The sequence below is a fragment of the Coffea eugenioides genome, chromosome 6 (assembly GCF_003713205.1).
Source record: "Coffea eugenioides isolate CCC68of chromosome 6, Ceug_1.0, whole genome shotgun sequence".
In the NCBI taxonomy this organism is placed as follows: domain Eukaryota; kingdom Viridiplantae; phylum Streptophyta; class Magnoliopsida; order Gentianales; family Rubiaceae; genus Coffea; species Coffea eugenioides.
In genome coordinates this window covers 29,992,531-30,016,739 of record NC_040040.1, presented here as the reverse complement: position 1 = coordinate 30,016,739, position 24,209 = coordinate 29,992,531, and the positions used below count along the sequence as shown (strand labels likewise).

The 24,209-nt window shown below is 38.5% G+C and overlaps 1 protein-coding gene across 1 annotated transcript; it reads right to left on the bottom strand.

Moving 5' to 3' along the window:
• Positions 1 to 15,787: 15,787 nt before the first annotated feature.
• LOC113774039 (zinc finger BED domain-containing protein RICESLEEPER 2-like) lies at positions 15,788 to 17,967 on the bottom strand. The gene is made up of 2 exons (XM_027318615.1): positions 15,937 to 17,967; positions 15,788 to 15,829 (listed from the first exon to the last, which is right to left on the bottom strand). The coding sequence occupies exons 1-2, from the start codon at positions 17,965 to 17,967 to the stop codon at positions 15,788 to 15,790; spliced, it is 2,073 nt and encodes a 690-aa protein (XP_027174416.1).
• Between the last annotated feature and the right edge of the window lie 6,242 nt (positions 17,968 to 24,209).

Below are 24,209 nucleotides of genomic sequence, written 5' to 3'. Positions count from 1 at the left end.
CTAGATGCGAAAGCCTAGGAAAGCGGTAACACATAGCACATAAACATGCAAAAACACACAAGACAAAATAAAGCAAATAAAGCCCTAACTATTACATTAGGGGGAAGCCTACTACAATCTAAGAAGGGAAAAAATAAAAGTAAATATAACTAAAATAAATACTTAACTATTACAATTGTGGCATTTCATTGCCTCTCCAAATAATTATAAATTAAAATGAATGAACTAAATTAAAACAAATAAAGTGACTAAATAAAATAAGTGAAATAAAAAATATTTAAAAGCATGCAATTACCCACAGAAAGTCACATAATTACACATAGGGTCAAATAAAATCAAAATAAGGGATAGAATGTATCTCTCTGGAGTTTGGGCCCAAAATGAAAGAAATTTACTTAGTTATCCTCCAAAATCAAAGAAAAGGTCAAGGTATCGCTTTAATTAACGAGTAATCACAAGAAATGAGAATAAGCATGAAATCCAAGGCATTTAAAGGAAGGTGAACAACCCATGTAAAGATTAAAACAAGTAGTGACCTGATTGCAAAAACTAAAGAAATTTGAGGGGTCAATTTGATTGATTTTTCCAATTATTTGGGCCATAGTGAAACAAGAGGAAACTGGGGGGCCAAAGTGCAATTTTAGAAAGCCATTTCATGCATGCTACGAAGCAACTTGCTGCTATTTTCCAGCCACACTTGTCTGCAATTATTGTGTTCAATCAAATACAGTTTTCCCATCCAAGCATAGCCAACATCCCAACCAAACATCAAGGCTTTTAATCAAAGTAACAAAATGCGGCATTTTAACATCCAAACAAGTAACGAAAGGCAGTCACGGGAATGCAATCCTCTTAGCAACTCATGGAACCAGCATAAGAAAACAGGAGAATGAGCAAAAATGAAAGCAAAACAGCAACTTTTCTTCACACACTTGGAGAAATGGAAGCTAATATGATGACACAATCACAAACCAAATGATAAACTTCAATGCTAACAAATGCAAATGAATGTGAGGCTTATGAATTGCTGTATAACAACTTTGGGAAAGGCAGACTTCATGAGCTGCGAATCGTGGTGCAGCACCTTGACAAAAAATGGTTCCAGCTAATCATGGAACTCACGGTTTCATGCAACAAGAGAGGATACCTTGAGGCACGAGAGACAGACTTATAACATCACAAGCAGAATGCTAACAAAGAGAACAATATGGACAGAAACGTGGACATGTAAATAACCAACAAAGAAATGGAAAGATACATCAACGAATGCAAGTGCCGACCAGCAAACCTTTTTTTTTTTGTTGTACGCATTCTAGGCATGATTCACATCCATCAAAAGAATCTCAGCACCCAACAGGTAAATCAAAGAAAGGCATGAAACAAGGGAACCCATGAAGTGAAAGAAATGAACAAGAGGAGACAACGCATAAGAACCAACGAATGGTTTGCTGTCCACTTTCACGAGAAATCTACAACCTCAAAGAACAGATTCAAGCAAGACTCCATTTTTCTAGAAGGGCTTTGACTGGACATTTCTAGACTAAGAAACATAGCCAAGACAGTTAACAACAACAACAACAACAAAGAAAAAAATGCAGCCTAGTCGCAGCTTCTGCTGCAACTTTCGTTGGGCCTTCCTTAGGCATAACAGATCATCAAAACAGAATGGATTTCTGTATGAATCGCCATTGCCTTACCACGAAACAAATGGGAATCGAATCATCACTCGAATCAGGCCCATGCAAGCGTTACTCATTTTTTACAGCAAGGTAAGGCATCAATTAGTTCCTTCACTCCTAGGCAGGGCAAGGAAATTCTAGGTAACATCATCAGCAAATAATCATCAGTCAACATGGAGGCAAACGCAGAACCATCAAACGGAAAAAAGGGCACCAATAAACAACTAAAGAAAGCAGCTTTAGACTGTACAATGCAACTAACATGCGAGGAAATCACTGCAAAAGGGTAACGGGGTCTGCTTTACCTTTTCTTCCTCGACCAGCCCCTTTCTAGCTTAGCTTTTCCTTCCCTTGCCTGTAGGTTTTTTCTTTCTTCAATCCGCCAACCCAGATTCTAGCCGTCACCCTCTTCTTTCCTCTCAGATCGTTCTAGCCGTCCCCTTTGCCTCTCTTTTCCTCTGCAGCCGTCCCTTCTGTTTTTCCCTCCTCTCTTTCGATTTTCTCCTCTTCAGCTCCCAGACGAAGCTCCGTCGTTTTCTTTTCTTTTTGCTCCAGCCCACCGAAGCTCTTCCTCCTCTCTTCCAGATTTTCCAAGCCCCCCGTCTTCTAACTCCCTCGGTCTCTCTCTTTCTTACTCTTCTTAGTTCTCTGCCGTTCCCCTCCCCTAGCTTTCTGGTCTCTTTCTTTTATCTGCCGTCCCCTCTTTTGGTTCTTTTTTATTTTTCCTCCTAGCTAGTTTCTTTTTCCTCAACCTTCCATCGCTCCTCAGATTTTCCTCAACCCTAGCCGTCAGCTCCACTCCCCCTTTTCTGTTCTTGGTTTTTTCTTTTTGCCCAAAAAACCCAGTCTTTCTAACCGTCACCCCTTGCTCTTCCGTGGATTTTCTCTCTTCCACCTGTGGCTCTTCGGTCTTTCCTCCGCACTCTCTCTCAAAGCTGCGTTTTTTGTTCTCAAAAATCCAACCACCGCTCTCTCTCTCTCCGACCCTCAGTTCCTTTCTTTTTCTTTTATCCTCCCCACTCTCTTTTTCCTCCAGCTTCATGGCTTTATATAGGCATCAGCCATCCCTCAAACCTAGCATCTACGGTGCCCTTTTTTCTGCATTTTTCTGTGATCCTCCGTGAGCCTTTAGATGGCTTTTGCTTTCCAAAATTTTGATTTGCCCGATGAAGGGTCAGATGGCCTTGTACTATGCCAATCTGATGGAGCAAAATATCGGGCAAAAATGACCAGAAAACCCACTGGAAAGAAAAACTGCATTTTTGTTTCTTGCATTCTGTTGGCATGCTGTTGTTTTCGCGCTTTTTTTTTTACATAATAATTTAATACAAAAATGACAAATAATATTAAGTAAAGAAAAACAACAATTCAAATAAACTCGGATGAACAAAACTAGGAATAAAAAATAAAACAAAAGGCTCAGGTTTTTCCTGTGTTTGATTAATGCTTTTCCCTCTTTTCTTTTTTCCAATTAATAAACAGTAAAAAGAAATAAAACATATTTTTCATGCATAATTTCTCTTTTGACAAATTTTGTGCTACAAGTCTTACAATAAAAACAAACAGTTAAAAGGGCTAAACTAATGCAAAAATAAAAAAAAACTAAAATAAAACAATAGATAATAATAATAATCTAAAATGCTATACAAATGCTAAAAAGTCTAAAACTAAAATCATGAAATTAACAAATAAACATAGATAAGAATTATTACTAAAAACAACAACAAAAAAGACAAAAATTATTTAAAAATTTGGTGTCTACATTCACCATCACCGCAAGTGACAAATTTTTATCGTTACATCACATATTTATGCAGTATTGTTAATTGGATACTTGCACATCGTATATTATTAACCGTATGTTCCATTAGTTGTATTAGTTGATTTGCCATCGTTACGCATTTCAGAAAAGAAATAACACCCAGGGATTGCGACTAATCATTGGCATCACCTCCCCTCAGAAGCAGGTTGATGAATGATGTGTACCTCTAATTTTTAATGACACATTAATTGGTTGAATTATCCATTCACCAAGTTGACCTCATTTATTGATGTTAGTACTTCTCCGTTGAAGATATTGTTTAGTTTCAATCGCTTCTCTATTGTCAGTTTCTTTTAATCTATAATCTTGAAATGAATTAGTGCATGTCTTGAATGAGATTTGCGGTATTTTTGGATGAACATTTGTTATTGGACCTGTAGACACCAAATTTTCATGGTACTTTTATTTTGATTAATTTAATTTACTTTTAGTCTTTTATTTTTAAGTCATTTTTATCATTTAATTACACTTTAATCATTTAATCATTTAACTTTTATTTTTGTTTGTTTCGATTCTAGGTTTTTGAAAAAGAAAAAGAAAAAAAAAAAAGAAAAGTCAATCAAAGGGACAAGAATAAGACACATAAGCCTACTTTGGGGTTTGAAATCTTAGCCTTTCATATTAGGTTTAGTCTTGTGAGGTGCCTTTAAAAAGCAAAACAGCCTCAAGCCACAAGGGGGAATTGGGGGGTAGAATAAAAACAAAACAAAGAACAGGGTGCCAGGAAGAAGGAGAAGAGAGGAAGAGTCTTCGGCGGGAGCAAAAAAAAGAAAAATGAAAGGGGGGTTTCGTCCAGGCAATAACCATCGGAGAGGTTTGAGAACAGGGAGGAAATAAAAAGGCAAAGAAAAACAGAGAGGGTGGCGGCTGCAATCTGGGGAGGAAGAAACCAGAAAACTGATCGGAAAAAGGAAATGGGGGGCTTCAACTTGAATCCTCCGATGAAAGAAAATTCTCCAATCACCACTGTAAAATTTTCCCCCATCTCAACCGGCAACTACCACTCGCCCTCCACCATCCTTCTTCAAATTCCCCCCAATTTCCCAGAATAATTCCTTCAAAAAAAAACTTCTCATTTTCCCATTTTTGCTCTGGCCCGTTTCCAACGCAAGCTCTTTCACGCTGTCTGCTCAAGCCACCACTAGTCCGCATCCCGCTGCTATTGCTGTCTGCCATCGCCACCACCACGCACGGCCACCATCACGGCCATCAGGCAGTCCCAAGCCTTTTTCTCCAGCCTGACCAACGAGTGGTCCACCGCCTGCCCAAGAACAAAAGCCTCCAAGCATGGACCCATTCTTAGCTTCCTCCGACACCTCATCGATTGCTGGGCTCTTCCGGTTCGGTCTTCCCTCAACCCTCCAGCCAAACGCCCTAGATTCGAGAGTGCAGGCAACTTGTCCAGCCATCCTCAGAAAATTGGTAGAGAAAAACAGAGCAAAAGGAAAACAGAGGGCAAGGAAATATGCGATGGCGGTGGAGGCGGAGGAGACGAAGGGCACGATTGTAGATTCCGGAAGTCCACGGCAGCTTCTGAGGCCGGAGCGGCTACCACTGTCACGGCCTTGGCCGGCCTCGCCTTGGTCGCCGCCGTTCTCTGCAACATGGGATGAAAGCTCTCGGACGAAATCAGATTTCTTCATTGCCGCCACCACCTCGTCCGAATCCAGCACCGCCGCCTGCGGATCACCGTAAGTTGTCTCTTTTATTTGCATCCCCGTTTTTCTCTTCAAACCATGGTTTTTTGGAAATTTTCAGAGCATGTCGGCCGTGGCTTTGTTTTCTTGCAATTCTCCAGTAGTTATTCATGACTGTTTGGCCGTATATGTTTTCTGTGTTTGTTGGGGCTGATGTTCTTTGGATTTCTGAATAATTTTTGGGCTGATTGTAACTTCAATTGAAAGAGAATTCGGTGAAATTTTCTAATGCCCTTAACCTGTTTGAAGAAATGCCTGATAGAAAACGTTGAATCAAAGCAAAAAAAATTGATGAATCTTGTGTGTGTCTGTGTGTGAGATGCGGCTTTAGTTAATCCAAAGCTGGCCGAAGATTGTTGATTTTGCGGCAAGAAAGAAATTTTGAGAGATGTTTATGTTCAGACGTTTCTCTCTTGTCTTCATTTTTATTCTATTTGTTAGCCTTTCTCTCGTAGGAATTTGAGTTCCATTTAGAATTGGGAATGTTCGAGTTTCTTTGTATGGACTTGTGCTAGTTGTATTTCTCTTTTGGAAATGGGCAGAGTTGAAATTTGTTGCTGTTTTTGTCCGTGAAAGAAAGGCTAAATGGCCACTGAGGTTCTTCTGTTAATCTTCATTGGTTTAATATTCATGATTAGGATTGTGTTAATTAAAAGGGGATTGAATTTGTGAACGGGTCTTGTTTGTTTTGGAATCTGTTTCGCGTGGTTCTTGGGGGTGAATTACAGAGGAAAGTTTGTAGAAGAAAACCGCCAAAGGGCTTCGGGCAGGATGCATGACAATTTCTGACTCTTTATTTTTGCCTCCCAATTTTTGTCTGACTGCACTATGGCCTAGAATCTTCTGTAATTGAACCATTGACATCCCTATTGAGTGTCCATTTTTCTCATGATTTGGAGTATAATTGAACCTTAATTTGTTTTTTAGTAGATTTATTATCTCATTGGGTTATTGTGAATTGGGTAGTTTGAGTTAAAGGTTTGCTTGATGGGGTTTGGCTAATGAGTTTCAGCTTATTTATTTGGTTTTTTTGGCTTGGGCCGGAGAGTCAAGGCCCATCAGTTTTGTTGGTTTTTTCTTGGGTCAAAATAATAGACTGATCCACTCCATTTGCATTGGACTTCCGTTGGGTTTGGTAAGCTTTAGTCCAAGAGAATAAGAAAAAGGCCCAATGACTTGTTAAGTCAAGAAGCCTGATGACGAAATTTCACTCCAGTCCCCCAATTTTCAGATATTTTAATTATTGCCCTAAAAGCTTTCAATTTCTTTCAACTGGGTCCTTAATTTTATTGCAAAGGGGTCCCTAAACTTTATTTTTCTTTAATTTTGACCTCAAAACTTTGTTAATTTTTGCAATCAAGTCCTTTCTTCTTTTGACTTCTTAAATGGGGGTTGTTTATATGATTTAAGTGATTCATTTTTATCTTTTATGATTATTTGTTAATTAAAGTGATGCCTTGACCTTTTTCTTTGTATTTTGGAGGGTAAATAAGTGACTTCACTTCATTAGAGCCCCAACTCAAGGGAGGTACACCCTATCCCTTATTTTTGACTTATTTGATCCTATGTGCACTTATGTGAAATTATGTGTGAAATTGCATGCTTCTTTATCTTTTTGATATTCTCATTATATTTGTTCATTTAGTTACTTTATTTGTTTTAATTCTGTATATTTATTTTAATTTAATTTGTAATTATTTGAGAGGGCAACTAAATGCCACAATTGTAATAGTTAGGTTATTATATCATTTTATTCCTTTCCCCCCTTAGATTGTAGTAGGGTTCCCCGAATGTAATAGTTAGGGCTTTATTTGTTTTATTTGCCTTGTGTGTTTTTGCATGCCTATGTGTTATGTGTTACTCGCTTTTCTAGGGTCTTGCATCTAGACACCATGCTTATGTGTTATGTGCTCTATGTGATTTATGTGTTTATTTGCTTTATTAGGCTTTACATGATTTATTTGATTGTAATGAATGTGTGACGTTACCACACTAGTCCAACGCTAGTCGTGGCCTCCCTTTTCCGTCGCCACATTAGTCCAACGCTAGTTGTGGCCCTTCATTCCGATTTTTCACTAGTCCAATGCTAGTAGGAATTCATAGATATGGGCTAGCCCAATGCTAGACCCTGAGGGACCTCCGTCGCTAGATCATGTTTGTATGATTACATTACACTTCATGCATATTTTCCCATTTTTTAGGATCTTTACCATTTTCACATAATATTTCCCCTAATAAAATATCCCTTACCCCTATGTATATATAACATTTAGATTTGCATCTCATTTAGGAAATTAGGGGTAGATTAGTGCATTTTTTGCCTGATTAGACTAGAGATAACCCCTTGGATATGGGATATGGACGAGTTTGGCTTTTCTAGCCTTAGCACGCTCGTATTCCCTCTATTAAAGGGAAAATTGAGTCACGAACATTAGTCCCCCGTACCCGACATGATGCATTCCTTTAAGACATGTATATCTCTAGCATTATTTTATCCTTTTCCTTTTCTCTTTGAGTCTCATATTTTTGCACAACTCGTGACTTCTTCGAAATCATCACTTTGGGCTTCGCAAGTAATGCGATTTGCATCAAGTAAAATTCGGAGAGATATTTTGACCCCTCGATACCCTCCTAGGTCTAGGGTTGCATTCATATAGTGCATCCAAATGTGATAAATTCTTTGGTTAAAAAATAAGAAAATCTTTGACTAAATCACGCAACTAGCCTTGGCTAGGTCGAAGGGGTGCCTTGGATTTTTATCCTTGTCTTCCCCTTCGTCAAATGTGACTCCCGAATCTTTCCTTTCATTTTCGTGGACTATGAGTCGTTTAAAAGGGGTTTTTCTACTTTTTTCCTTTAAAAACACATTTCAGGTGACTTGGTACACCTTAACTCAATACCAAGTGGCGACTCCGATTTTTGTTCAAAAAACCTTTTTTAAACTATTATTTTGGGTCAAATCGTCGCATTTTCAAGTCCCATTTAGACCCATATTTTTCTTCATTTTCTTTGTAAATCAAAATTTTACTTTTCAAACTAATTATTTTTCTTGTAAAAAATGGGGCACGACAGCTGGCGACTCCACTGGGGACTTCGAGAGTCCGAGCATTTGATTTAGTCGATTATTTTCTTCTTTTAACCTTCTTATCTATTACATTTGGATGTTTAGGATTGCATTTTTTCCTTTTATTAGGATTTTTGCATTTTGTGCGTACCAACTCACTCACTCGCCCTTCGCCTACGATTGTTTTGATGGATGAATGGCTTATGTATGTGATTCCGCGCTTTGCATTGCATTTGGGTGGGGGACATACCCTAGAGCCTCGCGTTGGTTCTTGATCCCTCCCCTCCAAACGAGCACTAGCATACGTGCATACGCTTTAATTTTTTACCCCTCATTTATTTTTCTTTTAGTGGCTTGTCACGCCACTCCACCCTATTAGGATTTTAGGCGACTCACTTGGACTTGTGATCGTGACACGATGTGTGCGTAGCATGATCCGAGGAGTCACTCAATCTTCCATTTTAAGCATTGGGTTCATAGCCTTTAGCTTTTAATTGAAGATTGAGGATTTTTGATAGATTCACTCATGACATGTAGCCGTGACACGATGTGTGCGTAGCAATGTCTGGGGAATCGCTCGAGCCACCGACAAAGAACCTTGGGATTGATGACCATTGGTTTCCAAGTCTGAAGGCTCGGGGACCTAAAACCTATCGAGTCTAGATGCATTAGTGAGCCAATACCTCATGCATCCATGATAGCTTGCCTAGGGTAGAGTCTGCCTTGCCTTATTAGGGACACTATTCACGAGGGGAGGGATCCAACCCCTTTTTCCCTTTTATTGCTTTATTTCTTTGTATTGATTGCTTTATCTCGTTGCTACAATGTGTTATGTGTATTTATCTGGTTGAACTAACTTTTCTTGGTTTTGTGTCTCCATTGCATTCACAAACCCTAGTAAATAAGAGGTCTGGCATGACCTTCTTTTAGAACCTACCCTTGTAGATAGGCTATTGCACGTTTAAGAAATTTTGGTATATTTCGTTCATAAATTAATAATGTCATATCATTTTAGGCTTACCCTGGCAAATAAAGGGTCCCTTAGGTCATATTTCATTTCAAACTGCATGTTTTATCGCTTTAATAAATTGGCATCATGCATAAACCCTAGAAGGGAATGCCATTTAGGGGATCCCGTGTTAGGAATAAGCCACCCTGTGTTTCGAATATATAATCCAATGAGACTTGCACGTTTATATTTCCTGTACCATCCAAAGGGGTAGTGCACGAGGTAAGGTAGGATCCGATCTTTTCAAAGACGGCAAAGCGATTTTTGCACATTAGAATATGGGCATTTAACAATCATCTTTTGGCTCTTTTAAGCCAAATTGGTAAAAATTCCCTTGCATAAAGGACATTAATTTGAAGAAATTCATAAATGATTCCTCATTGTTGAGACGATAAATATAGAGGCCAAATCTTGATTTTAGGAGGCTCATAGACTAATGCATCCCAATAATTTTGAAATCACCAATGGCCGGACAATTCAATCGATCCATTTTGCCAATTCATTCATTTTAAGACAATATAGTCGATTTTGAATAAATCATCAGTTCCGTTCAATTTCATTTGACCAGTTTACCCTTTTTAGGGTGATTTAGTCAATTTTGAATAAATCATCCGATCCATTTGACCAGTTTACCTATTTTTAGGGCAATTCGGTCGATTTTGAATAAATCATCATTTCACTTAATCAATTGATTTCATTCACTTCATTTGATTAGTTTAATTCATTTTTAGGGTTATCCATTCCATTTTGAATAAATAATCAAATTTCATGCAATGCATTTGACCCTTTTACCCTTTTTAGGTAATCTCGTCAATTTTGAATAAATCATCAATTTCATCCTATCCTCTTGACCCGCTTATTTCTTTTTAGGGTTTAAGTCTAAAATTCACTGAATAAATTAGTCGAGGCACTGCAATTCTTTCAAGAGTAAGCTCTCTTTCACATATCATGTGTTGATCAAAGTAAGCAATCCATTCGAATTTTGTCCTCATTTTTTAAGACGAATATTTCTTCTCACTCCAAATTGGTCAATTTTTTCAAATCATTTTTCACTCAATCAGTTGATCGGATTCATCAGGTATTGTATGGTGCCTACCCTAGAGGATTGCATTTTCATGCTAGGCCTACCCTTGGCACAAAAATGGCTCCCCCATAGGACATGCATACCGATTTTACAATTTTGCTTACTAACTCTGGGTTTTTTTTTCTTTTATTTTTCCCCTTTCCCCCTGCATTCATAAAAACATTTCAATAAGGCGGAAACATTTTTCTATATCTGATAACAATTTTTGATGTAATAAAGTTTGAAAATTACAAGTATTATTTGATTCTTGGGCAGGCCTTGCAATGAAAACGTGAAGGGTCTATCTGGAAGCGTTAGGTTGAAGCCTCTAAGAGATTTCGTGATTGTTTTTCAAAGGAAAATTCTGTATATTTGACTTGTTAATACATTTTTTGTGCCAAAAGAAAAGGAGACAAAAGTGTATATACGTGGAGCTCTTTAGAAGTTTTCTATTCTCATTTGTATTATCATTGAACGAGAAATTTTGTTTTAAACTTTTTCAACAATAAAGTTTGTAAACAATTATTGTTTTGTACATTTCATTATTTTTGCTCATTGGAGATTTCATGATAAATTTTAAGAAATAAGACTAAATTGGGATTTTTTCAAACTCTAACCTGAAAATTCACAAATGTATGCTTTCTAAATCCTTGTGTACACTAGATTGGTGATCCGAGCTACACAATAAGAGTGCTCAAAATTAAAAGAGGTCACTCAAAAGGCCCAATGAGATCCCTTTTTCTTCTTCACCATATAATTCCTATTTTTACCCACCTCTATTTGACCCCAAAATAAAAATCAGTCATATTGATTGATAAATTGTAAATTGGGGGTAACTTTTGCTCGAAAATGTTCATTGTATCTAATCTAGTTCAATCCACATCTAAGTGAAAGCAAAAATGTGCATTATTCTTGTTTGTTTTGAAAATTTAGAATGATACTTAAAGTATTCGTTTCTCTACCTATACAGATTTTATCATTTGCTCTCCCATTTGAGCCTTTGAAAGAATAATTTCGTTTCAAATAAGAGCTTTGATGATCACTACCCTATATTGGAAGATTTTCAAATATCAAAAAAGGGAATGGATTTTCAGTGACCATTTCGTTACTTTGGTTGTCATTAGGTGTAAGAATGATACTTTGGCCATCGTTTCTACAACCTAAACACTATTTATCCCTTGCATCCTTGTTTGAGCTAAAATGAGTGGTTCTTTTCAAAGTACCTATGATCGCACCGCACATTGGGGAAGGAGATTGAAAAAAAAAAGAAGAAAAAAAAGGAAAAAAGAAGAGAGGGAATTGCAAATTGGGGAAATTTTGGTTGTACCATTAATATCTGGGTTTCAATTTTTAAAAGAAGAAGAAAAGAGAAAAAGGACAAGTTCTGTCCGGCGGATCACTTATGTTTCATAGATATGAACGAGCAAGAGTCTTCCTCAGTCAATTAATTCAGATACATGCAAGAAATTTCGCATTAATGTAAGTTTCCTTTCAGAGTCAATGTAAGGAACGGAATAAAAGTCAGGCCCTCTTCTTTTCCAATCAAACATTCTATCTCTAATTATCCCTTTTGAGCCTTCATAATAAATTATTTCATTTGGCAACCCCTGAGAATCGCAAACCCCACACTGAGGCAAGTTTGAGTTGAAAAGGGAAAAGTCTCAAGAAGCAAAAAGTGAAAAAGCAACAAAGTCCAAAAGAAAAGAGAAAAGAGAACCTCAGTTCAAAAATAAATTGGGGCAAATTTTGTGAAAGTTCAAAAGAATGGCAGAAGGCCGGAAAATCGAAAGAAAATGAAAGAGAAAAAGCCTCAATTGAGCACAAACTCCGGCAAATTCTGATTTAACCCTAAAATAGGGTTGGCACAACAATGCGATCTCAGATTCTTTAAACCACTTTTGAAATCCACTTTCAAACCTTAACTTTTCTAAGCACCCCACCTGACTCCATTACAAAAGCCGAAAGTCCTGACTTCTGTTCTTCGCAATGGCCCTGTCAAGAAAATTTCTGATGCCAGAAAATCTTAGTTGTATCTCTGAATTGCTTGGGTATGGGGTTGACACTACTCACCATGTGAAAACCCACCAGGTCGAGGAAAAGAAAAGGAAGCAAAAACAAAGCAAGAAAAGTAAATGCAAGAAAATTCGACGCTGAAGTCCCTGGTGAATGAGGAGAAAAATGCAAACAAAGTCTGAGGTCTTTGAGTTCCAAAATAGGGGCAATTTTGGAAAAATGCGATCTTTCGGTGCAATATCCCTGAAAGTCTTATTCTTTAACTATCGTTTTCAAGCCACATTACAAGCTCATAAAGTCCATCGTGGACTTATTCCTTCATGACAACCCAAAGTGAGGATTATGCTCATAAGAAAAATCCATCAATCATTTGTGATCATAAGGGTATAACCAGTTTCGCATGCTTAACTATAGTTTCTATCCATATTGTTGCAAGCCTATAAAGCTTATATGTTGACTACATTTTCTTAAGAAATAAGGGTGATAAACTCTTTGCTTTCACTAAGATGCGATATTGAATGGTACAAGAGCAAGACAAATCTTGACTTCTCATTTCCCTTAACCCCCTCAAAAATCAGAAATAAGATCACTGGATTGCTCCTGAAAAATGAGCCAATAAGAGGTGGTGACCCGTTACTCTAAGCACCGATGCTAAAAGTGAGGAGGAAATCTTCTTGAATTTGGTGTTACTCTGAAGGATTCATCATGAAATTTCTGCATGAGTTCAAACTCAACGTTTAAATTTTTTCACATTGTATATATGATTATTTTCTAAATTTTAGAAAGTGCAATTTCTCTTTGTTCAAATATATGGGGAATCATCTGAACAAATTTTTTCAATCAAAGGATCCCTCGCTGGGGCAAAATTTTCATTTGTAAGATTTCGCAAAATAAGCCTACACTGGGGCATATTTTTTATAGTCCATTTGAGGATTTCGTCAAAGAGTCAAGCAAGACTTTCAAATCAATCACATTGCTCTTTCCAGGAGTGGTAGTTGCAATATTTTTTAAATAAAGTGCATGTTGTATTTTGGCAAGCCCCTGTGCAGGTATCCATGCTGAAATCGACGAAGAAGCGTAAGTCAGAATCTTACGAATCATGGCCTCAAGGAGGAGCAACCATGCCGTAATGCAAATCAATTGATCGGTTGCACAATAATTGGTGGAAACTGGGGCAAATTATCTTTTGAAAAGATTAAAAAAAAAAAAAAAATCAAGTTTGAATTTAATTTCTTATTCCTTGACAAATTTCAATTTCTTGTCGATGAAATCTCAGCGCCCGCCGCGCACCCTCCTATCCCCCTTTCTTGATAATCACACTAAATTTCTTGACCAATTGGATGGCAGGACTGGGTCTTATCCCACTGACCATTCACAAACTTCACAAAAATCACGTTGGAACTGGGTTTTATCCCGCCAACCTCGGCAGAACTGGGTTCTATCCCGCTGACCGCTTATATCACGTTGGAACTGGGTTTTATCCCGCCAACCTCGACAGAACTGGGTTCCATCCCGCTAACCGCTTATACCACGTTGGGCCTGGATTTTGTGCCGCCAACTTCACAAAAATCATGTTGGGCCTGGATTTTGCGCCGTCAACTTCACAAACATAATGTTGGGTTTGAATTTTGTGACCAATTTCTCAAGGCAGGCTAGGGTTCTATCCCATTGACCGATTTTTAAGGCAGGCTCGGGTTTAATCCCATTGATCAATTTGTCAAAGGCAGGTTCGGGTGTTATCCCACTAACCAATTCATCGCACTGGAGCAAAATTTTGGATAATTTTCCAAGTAAATCTTATGCAGTTTCTTCATACATGCCAACATTTCATTTTTGCATTGCCACTAGCCGTTGGGTCAATCCCACTAGTGCGCATTTCTTTTATTTTGCCGCTAGCCGTTGGGTCAGTCCCACTAGCGTGCCTTTCATTTGCACTGCCACTAGCCGTTGGGTCAGTCCCACTAGTGCGCATTTCTTTTATTTTGCCGCTAGCCGTTGGGTCAGTCCCACTAGCGTGCCTTTCATTTGCACTGCCACTAGCCGTTGGGTCAGTCCCACTAGTGCGCATTTCTTTTATTTTGCCGTAGCCGTTGGGTCAGTCCCACTAACGTGCCTTTCATTTGCACTGCCACTAGCCGTTAGGTCAGTCCCACTAGCGTGCCTTTCATTTGCATTGCCATTAGCCGTTGGGTCAGTCCCACTAGCGTGCCTTTCATTTGCACTGCCACTAGCCGTTGGGTCAGTCCCACTAGTGCGCATTTCTTTTATTTTGCCGCTAGCCGTTGGGTCAGTCCCACTAGCGTGCCTTTCATTTGCACTGCCACTAGCCGTTGGGTCAGTCTCACTAGTGCGCATTTCTTTTATTTCGCAGCTAGCCGTGGGTCAGTCCCACTTAGGGGTGGAGTTGAGCCGAGTCGAGCTCGAGTAGTACCATACTCGAGCTCGAGCTCGAAGGTTATGAGTATTGCTCGAGCTCGAACAAGCCTCAAACTTCGGACTCGAACTCGACTCGATGTAATTAAAGAGAACTCGAGCTCGAACTCGTATAAGATTCGAGCTCGAGTACTCGAACTAAACTCGTAAAATGAGCTCGAAAACATTTGTTTTCTAAACCAGAATTCAGCAAAAATTGAGCGCAAAAAACTGTGCTATCCTTCAATATAGCAATTCATATTAAAACATGCATTTTGCTTCATTTCAACGCAAATGCCAACCATGTGATTCAAGCACTCTAAAAGCAACATTATCAAACTAGTTAATATGATAGAAAAAATGATAGTTTCTCAATAGCCAAAATAGCCATGTAAGCAAAAGAAATAGAGAACTTGATATTAATAGCATTTAGTCACAATACACTGAACTCTGTATCATTTGAGATCAAGTTCTCTATACAACATTCTATTAAGATCCATTGCCAAGATTCTATACAGCAACTCATGTACAGATTTTAGTCAAAAATCAAAATACAACCTGGTAGTATCTATACAACATTCACTTGAGTCAAAGAAATCACCAGATTCACTGTAGCTATGCAGATTTGAGTCCAAAGTCAAAAGTCAAAACACAACTTGGCAGCCACAGCTTGTCAACAGTCAAAAAAATCTCCAGATTCACCAAAGTTGTACAGATTTGAGTCAAAAAAGTCAAAACACAACTGGCAACCACAGCTTGTCAAGTGTCAACATTCGCTTGAGTAAAAAAGTCACCAAATTCACTATAGCTGTACAGATTTGAGACAAGTCATTTGAGATGTTAACTGCATAGAGTTCAGATTCCAAAATTCCAAGTTTCTAACACCTATTGCCAACCAAAAAAATATAAGTCCTGTCAAATATCACCAAAGACAAAAAATGAATCAAATTAAGGTACAAAATTATCGAGAACTCTAGATAACGCACAATGCCAGACCTGATTCAAAATGAGCCCTTTGCAATAGACCTTCAAATCTTGGGCAATTCAATTTCTTTGATTATTTTAGCTTGCTGCATTTACAATAAAAACCACCCAAGGCAAATAATTTAGAAAGAAAAAAAGTCATAACTTGTTGAACTTGGCCACAAAAGTTGAATGATAAAACAATAAAACTTACTTTCACTTTCTTTGAGATCCCGTGAAGCTTTCTACACCAGTCCCCTGCACACAACAACACTTGAACCGTATCTGGATGAAGGGAAGCACGATAGCTATCAATAACTCGAGTTCCGGCACTAAATGTGGCCTCAGATGCCACTGTAGTTACAGGAATAGCCAAGATATCAGCCGCCATTTCGGACAATATTGGATACGCAACCCTATTACTTTTCCACCACTCCAAACAATCATAGGCATTTGGGTTGGAACCAGTCTTTAGGCGAGCCTTTTCTAAATAATCCACCAATTCAGATTTTTGTGGCTCAGTAGTCTCCATTTCGTCACAGTACTCATCAAAGTCAACCCACCTAGAAGAAGATGTTGCATTTTTTTGTGGCCCTTCTGAAGCACATGAGTGGACTGCATTTTCATTTCCAGTTGCATTCAAATCTGCATACTCATCATAAAGCTCAAATAAAGCTTTCTTCACGCTGAAAATATGTTCTTGTGCCTCAAAAGATGGAAACATTTGAGGGAAGGCAAACTCAACAACTTTCATTTTCTGCCTTGGATCTAAAATGGCAGCAATAGCCATTAACAAATTGCATTCGCCCCAATATTTGTCGAACTTGGCCTTCATCTTTCTAATCATAGCTCGGATGAAGTCATTTTCATCATTTTCTCGAGAATCTAAGACTTTCTTAATTTTCACAACCTCTTGAAGGAATAAATTGCTCGTAGGATATTCACTCCCGGATATCACATGCGTGGCTGCCCAAAATTTCTCTAACACAGAGCACACTTTTTCTGTTTTTTCCCAATCCTCATAAGCTGGACAGGAATCATAGAGTGGATCTCTATCTTGAAAACGAGGAAAAACATCTTTGAACTTCATAGCACAGCTTAGCATTTCGAAGGTGGCATTCCATCTTGTTCGACAATCATAAAGCAACTTTTTCCCGGGTATTTGAAGTTGTTGTGCAATCTCAGCGAACAACAATAATCTGGTCTCTGAGCGATTGACAAAATCGACGCTGTCCCTAATTTTGTTTACAATGTCCGCAATCTCAGAAAGGCCGACTTGAACAATAAGGTTCAAGATGTGCGCACAGCATCGAACATGAAACAACTTGCCGCCACCTAATAGTTTCTTCGATCTACTAAAATCATCCCGCAAAACTCTAATAGCCACATCATTGGCTGAAGCATTATCAACTGAAATTGTGTGTATTTTTTGCTCAATACCCCAATCCTTCACACACTTGAAGAGTGAAGCAGCAATCTCAACCCCTCGTCTAGGAGGTGGTATGTGAACAAAGTTGAGCACTCTCTTTTGTAGCTTCCAATCTGAGTCAATCCAATGGCCAGTAATAACCATATATTCGATCATTTGATTTTTAGATTTCCAAAGATCGGTTGTGAGGCTTACCTTTTTCACATTTCTCAACTTTTTCTTCAGCTTCTTTTTCTCAAGTTCATAGACTGCCACACAATCATTTTTTGCTACTCCTCTAATGATCTTTTGCCACTCGGGCATGCCACGCTTTAGGAAAATATTCAAACCTTCTTCTTCAAGAATGGTGAAGGGATGTTCGTGCATCACAATCCAATGTGCAGCGGCTTCTCTCATTTTCTCCATGTCAAATTTTCCGGTATGCAACGGTGGTATAGAAGGAAATGCATCATCAGCCGGCTGAAAGTTCAGTTTCGTTTGTTGTGCAGCTTGTCTTAAACTTGCTTTTCTAGATGGACATGAGTTTCGGTGCCGCCACAAGCTAGTTGTTTGCTTTGATTTACCCCTCGATAGCTTTTTATTGCAGTAACGGCAAATGGCATAGTAATTGCCATTTTCTTCAAATTCGTTGAAGTCCTCCCAAGCTTCAGAAGTTTTATTCCGTTTTGGAATATGGAATTCATCATCTTCATCTAATTTATCATTTTCTCCTTCTTCATTGTTATCGTCAATAACCACAGCTTCTTGTCCTTCTTGTATATTACCCAAAGGAGTACTTTGTATAATTGGATTAGTCATCATGTTTCCTGGATTCATCGTTGACTCATTGGAGACAAATATTTGGGTTGTCCAATATCAATGGAGTACATGAATCAGCATTGGAAACCAGTGGGATACAAGAAATCTCGGGTTGACTGCCCCTTGTCTTGGGTTGACATCAGTCCATAAACACATGCAGTCCAAGGCTCCAAGCTAAAGAAAGACAACAAATTTTCAAATCAGGGCAAGGAAATTTTCAAGCTAAAGAAAGACACATCCATTAACGGAGGCTTTCACCATGAATTTCAGAGACTTTTAGGGTGTAAACAAAACTATTTAAAAAAAAAACTTGCTCTGATAATTATTTAGAGAAGTTTTAGGCATATGAATTAAATAAAGAATACATTTTTTGAGGTTCTGCTGATAATTCTTTTCAGTAATGAAAAGATTAAACCTGCCACATTTCATTAATCACACTTTGATCATCAACAAATGTATAAATCTGTATTAATCACAGTAATCAGATGCTATGATATACTCTTCCTACATTTTTTTCAAAGGCTTAAAATAAAAACAACTTTCAACTGTCTCAAATATCTTTTGACTTGCGCTAAAGGGAAAAGAAATTTCATACTTGTGTTGCTTCATCCCTGCTTTTTATCATACTTGGCAAATCCATACATACCTGCCCTTATACTTGTGTTGCTTCATCCCTAACTTTATACTTTTGTTAGCTAGGACCAACTAAACCAATTATAGGAAGTTCAAATATTGTTCTAGATATGCTAACATGGAGGTCAGATGACACGTACTGAAGAAAAACTTTAGGAGTTCCATTCTTAGAAACATGAACAATATGAAATCAGCAATGCTCATTAATCAATATGGTTGTTTCTTAGCTTTTGCTGGGTATCATGCTGTTGACGTGCCTTGGCAGCATTCAGACCTTTGCCAACAGGCTCAAGAGAAAACAAGTGATTCCTCTAGAAAAAAAAAAAAAAAAACCTTGCTCGTATCCAATTTATGAGAAATTGCACAGAAAGACAGAAATAATAAATCAATCTTTAACCCAAAATTCTCTCTTTGAAGACTCTTCACTAAACAGCCAGTGGGTGGCAGAGATTCAAGAGAAGGAGAAGAAAAAATAAAAGGTCGGAGAAGACGAGGAGGCTTTCATATCAGATGCACGGGTTGTGGTGACCAAATCTAAATACAATAACCAACAATTTCAGCAACAAGCTTAAAATACAAATTTTCCTCACGTTTTCCTTACCAGTATGCTTAAATGCTTAATACATAATACAACCAAGTTCTTACCCGCATGCTTAATACATAAATTCAAAAAGGAGAAGGAGATTCTGAACTTACAGGCGGATTCAAAAGCAACCAGCGATGGATAAGCAAATCAATAGCTGCTCTGGGAAGCTTCAACGAGCTAGCAACAGAGACACGACTTGGGAGTTGGAAAGAGGAAGAAAGGCTCGATGCGAAATGGGAAATGGGAAGTGGGAAGTGGGAACTGGCTGAAAGGCTAGAAAGGCTAGAAAGGCAGAAAGGCTAGAAAGGCTGAAAGGCTAGAAAGGCTAGCGATGGGAAGTCTGGGCGGGAAGTAGGAACTTTTTTTTTTTTTTTTTTGAGCAAAACTCTCAGATATATATGTGTGTATATAAATATAGAAAATCCACTGTCCAATATTTACATGATACGCAAGGGCAACGTATAACTTCAATCATTCCACAGCCTTCCCTTCCAAGAGACTCGAAAAGTCAGGAAATAGCAACAAAAGAAGGGATACTACAAGATTACAGCAGTCAAATAACAGAGGCTTTTTGGCACAATTTTAGCCGCTGAGTCTGAACCTTGTCTTCATTCCCATGTAACTGATATCATGGAGTTAGCAAGCCCTGATGCCTCGAATGTTAAATCTATGTTGTAGTCCAAGGACTTGGACCCAGGGATAACTTGTGTCAAGCGAAATGGCCTTGTCTTGGCTTCCTCCAACTGAGAACAGCAGAATGACCACAGCAACTGAATTGGGAAGTAGGAACTTGACTATTCTTTTTAGTATAATTATCACTTCACCCATAATTATTCCTCAGAATTTATTTAATAATATTAGTAATTTTATATATAATTTTTTTTTAAATTTTTTATGCGATACTCGATAAAGCTCGTCGAGCTTTTGAGTATTAAATTTATGGGCTCGAGCTCGACTCGATAGCTCTATCGAGCAGCTCGAGATCAAGCTCGAGCTCGATTCGAGCTTTTGGCCGAGCACATATCGAGCTCGAGTCGAGCTCCTCGACTCAGCTCCACCCCTAGTCCCACTAGCGTGCATTTCATTTGCATTGCCGCTAAACATGGGTCAGTCCCACTAGCGTGCATTTCAGTTTTATTGCCACTAAACATGGGTCAGTCCCACTAGTGTGCATTCTGACTTTATTCGGGTCAGTCCCATGATTTTAAATGTTATTCGGTCAGTCCCATGATTTTAACTTTTATTCGGGTCAGTCCCATGATTATTTCTCGTTCGGGTCAGTCCCATTTTAAAGTTTTGTTAAAGAGGTCAGTCCTCATTTCAAAGACGGCAGTAATTCGAATAGTGGCAACCGAATAACACAGGTGAGTATTTGGTGTCTACTTCTTTGTCTCAAGTTTTTCCAAAACTCAGACAAAGAGGGGCAAACTGTAGACACCAAATTTTTATGGTACTTTTATTTTGATTAATTTAATTTACTTTTAGTCTTTTATTTTTAAGTCATTTTTATCATTTAATTAAACTTTAATCATTTAATCATTTAACTTTTATTTTTGTTTGTTTCGATTCTAGGTTTTTGGAAAAGAAAAAGAAAAAAAGAAAAGTCAATCAAAGGGACAAGAATAAGACACATAAGCCTACTTTGGGGTTTGAAATCTTAGCCTTTCATATTAGGTTTAGTCTTGTGAGGTGCCTTTAAAAAGCAAAACAGCCTCAAGCCACAAGGGGGAATTGGGGGGTAGAATAAAAACAAAACAAAGAACAGGGTGCCAGGAAGAAGGAGAAGAGAGGAAGAGTCTTCGGCGGGAGCAAAAAAAAAGAAAAATGAAAGGGGGGTTTCGTCCAGGCAATAACCATCGGAGAGGTTTGAGAACAGGGAGGAAATAAAAAAGCAAAGAAAAACAGAGAGGGTGGCGGCTGCAATCTGGGGAGGAAGAAACCAGAAAACTGATCGGAAAAAGGAAATGGGGGGCTTCAACTTGAATCCTCCGATGAAAGAAAATTCTCCAATCACCACTGTAAAATTTTCCCCCATCTCAACCGGCAACTACCACTCGCCCTCCACCATCCTTCTTCAAATTCCCCCCAATTTCCCAGAATAATTCCTTCAAAAAAAAACTTCTCATTTTCCCATTTTTGCTCTGGCCCGTTTCCAACGCAAGCTCTTTCACGCTGTCTGCTCAAGCCACCACTAGTCCGCATCCCGCTGCTATTGCTGTCTGCCATCGCCACCACCACGCACGGCCACCATTGCGGCCATCAGGCAGTCCCAAGCCTTTTTCTCCAGCCTGACCAACGAGTGGTCCACCGCCTGCCCAAGAACAAAAGCCTCCAAGCATGGACCCATTCTTAGCTTCCTCCGACACCTCATCGATTGCTGGGCTCTTCCGGTTCGGTCTTCCCTCAACCCTCCAGCCAAATGCCCTAGATTCGAGAGTGCAGGCAACTTGTCCAGCCATCCTCAGAAAATTGGTAGAGAAAAACAGAGCAAAAGGAAAACAGAGGGCAAGGAAATATGCAATGGCGGTGGAGGCGGAGGAGACGAAGGGCACGATTGTAGATTCCGGAAGTCCACGGCAGCTTCTGAGGCCGGAGCGGCTACCACTGTCACGGCCTTGGCCGGCCTCGCCTTGGTCGCCGCCGTTCTCTGCAACATGGGATGAAAGCTCTCGGACGAAATCAGATTTCTTCATTGCCGCCACCACCTCGTCCGAATCCAGCACCGCCGCCTGCGGATCACCGTAAGTTGTCTCTTTTATTTGCATCCCCGTTTTTCTCTTCAAACCATGGTTTTTTGGAAATTTTCAGAGCATGTCGGCCGTGGCTTTGTTTTCTTGCAATTCTCCAGTAGTTATTCATGACTGTTTGGCCGTATATGTTTTCTGTGTTTGTTGGGGATGATGTTCTTTGGATTTCTGAATAATTTTTGGGCTGATTGTAACTTCAATTGAAAGAGAATTCGGTGAAATTTTCTAATGCCCTTAACCTGTTTGAAGAAATGCCTGATAGAAAACGTTGAATCAAAGCAAAAAAAATTGATGAATCTTGTGTGTGTCTGTGTGTGAGATGCGGCTTTAGTTAATCCAAAGCTGGCCGAAGATTGTTGATTTTGCGGCAAGAAAGAAATTTTGAGAGATGTTTATGTTCAGACGTTTCTCTCTTGTCTTCATTTTTATTCTATTTGTTAGCCTTTCTCTCGTAGGAATTTGAGTTCCATTTAGAATTGGGAATGTTCGAGTTTCTTTGTATGGACTTGTGCTAGTTGTATTTCTCTTTTGGAAATGGGCAGAGTTGAAATTTGTTGCTGTTTTTGTCCGTGAAAGAAAGGCTAAATGGCCACTGAGGTTCTTCTGTTAATCTTCATTGGTTTAATATTCATGATTAGGATTGTGTTAATTAAAAGGGGATTGAATTTGTGAACGGGTCTTGTTTGTTTTGGAATCTGTTTCGCGTGGTTCTTGGGGGTGAATTACAGAGGAAAGTTTGTAGAAGAAAACCGCCAAAGGGCTTCGGGCAGGATGCATGACAATTTCTGACTCTTTATTTTTGCCTCCCAATTTTTGTCTGACTGCACTATGGCCTAGAATCTTCTGTAATTGAACCATTGACATCCCTATTGAGTGTCCATTTTTCTCATGATTTGGAGTATAATTGAACCTTAATTTGTTTTTTAGTAGATTTATTATCTCATTGGGTTATTGTGAATTGGGTAGTTTGAGTTAAAGGTTTGCTTGATGGGGTTTGGCTAATGAGTTTCAGCTTATTTATTTGGTTTTTTTGGCTTGGGCCGGAGAGTCAAGGCCCATCAGTTTTGTTGGTTTTTTCTTGGGTCAAAATAATAGACTGATCCACTCCATTTGCATTGGACTTCCGTTGGGTTTGGTAAGCTTTAGTCCAAGAGAATAAGAAAAAGGCCCAATGACTTGTTAAGTCAAGAAGCCTGATGACGAAATTTCACTCCAGTCCCCCAATTTTCAGATATTTTAATTATTGCCCTAAAAGCTTTCAATTTCTTTCAACTGGGTCCTTAATTTTATTGCAAAGGGGTCCCTAAACTTTATTTTTCTTTAATTTTGACCTCAAAACTTTGTTAATTTTTGCAATCAAGTCCTTTCTTCTTTTGACTTCTTAAATGGGGGTTGTTTATATGATTTAAGTGATTCATTTTTATCTTTTATGATTATTTGTTAATTAAAGTGATGCCTTGACCTTTTTCTTTGTATTTTGGAGGGTAAATAAGTGACTTCACTTCATTAGAGCCCCAACTCAAGGGAGGTACACCCTATCCCTTATTTTTGACTTATTTGATCCTATGTGCACTTATGTGAAATTATGTGTGAAATTGCATGCTTCTTTATCTTTTTGATATTCTCATTATATTTGTTCATTTAGTTACTTTATTTGTTTTAATTCTGTATATTTATTTTAATTTAATTTGTAATTATTTGAGAGGGCAACTAAATGCCACAATTGTAATAGTTAGGTTATTATATCATTTTATTCCTTTCCCCCCTTAGATTGTAGTAGGGTTCCCCGAATGTAATAGTTAGGGCTTTATTTGTTTTATTTGCCTTGTGTGTTTTTGCATGCCTATGTGTTATGTGTTACTCGCTTTCCTAGGGTCTTGCATCTAGACACCATGCTTATGTGTTATGTGCTATATGTGAATTATGTGTTTATTTGCTTAATTAGGCTTTACATGATTTATTTGATTGTAATGAATGTGTGACGTTACCACACTAGTCCAGCGCTAGTCGTGGCCCCCCTTTTCCGTCACCACACTAGTCCAACGCTAGTTGTGGCCCTTCATTCCGATTTTTCACTAGTCCAATGCTAGTAGGAATTCATAGATATGGGCTAGCCCAATGCTAGACCCTGAGGGACCTCCGTCGCTAGATCATGTTTGTATGATTACATTACACTTCATGCATATTTTCCCATTTTTTAGGATCTTTACCATTTTCACATAATATTTTCCCTAATAAAATATCCCTTACCCCTATGTATATATAACATTTAGATTTGCATCTCATTTAGGAAA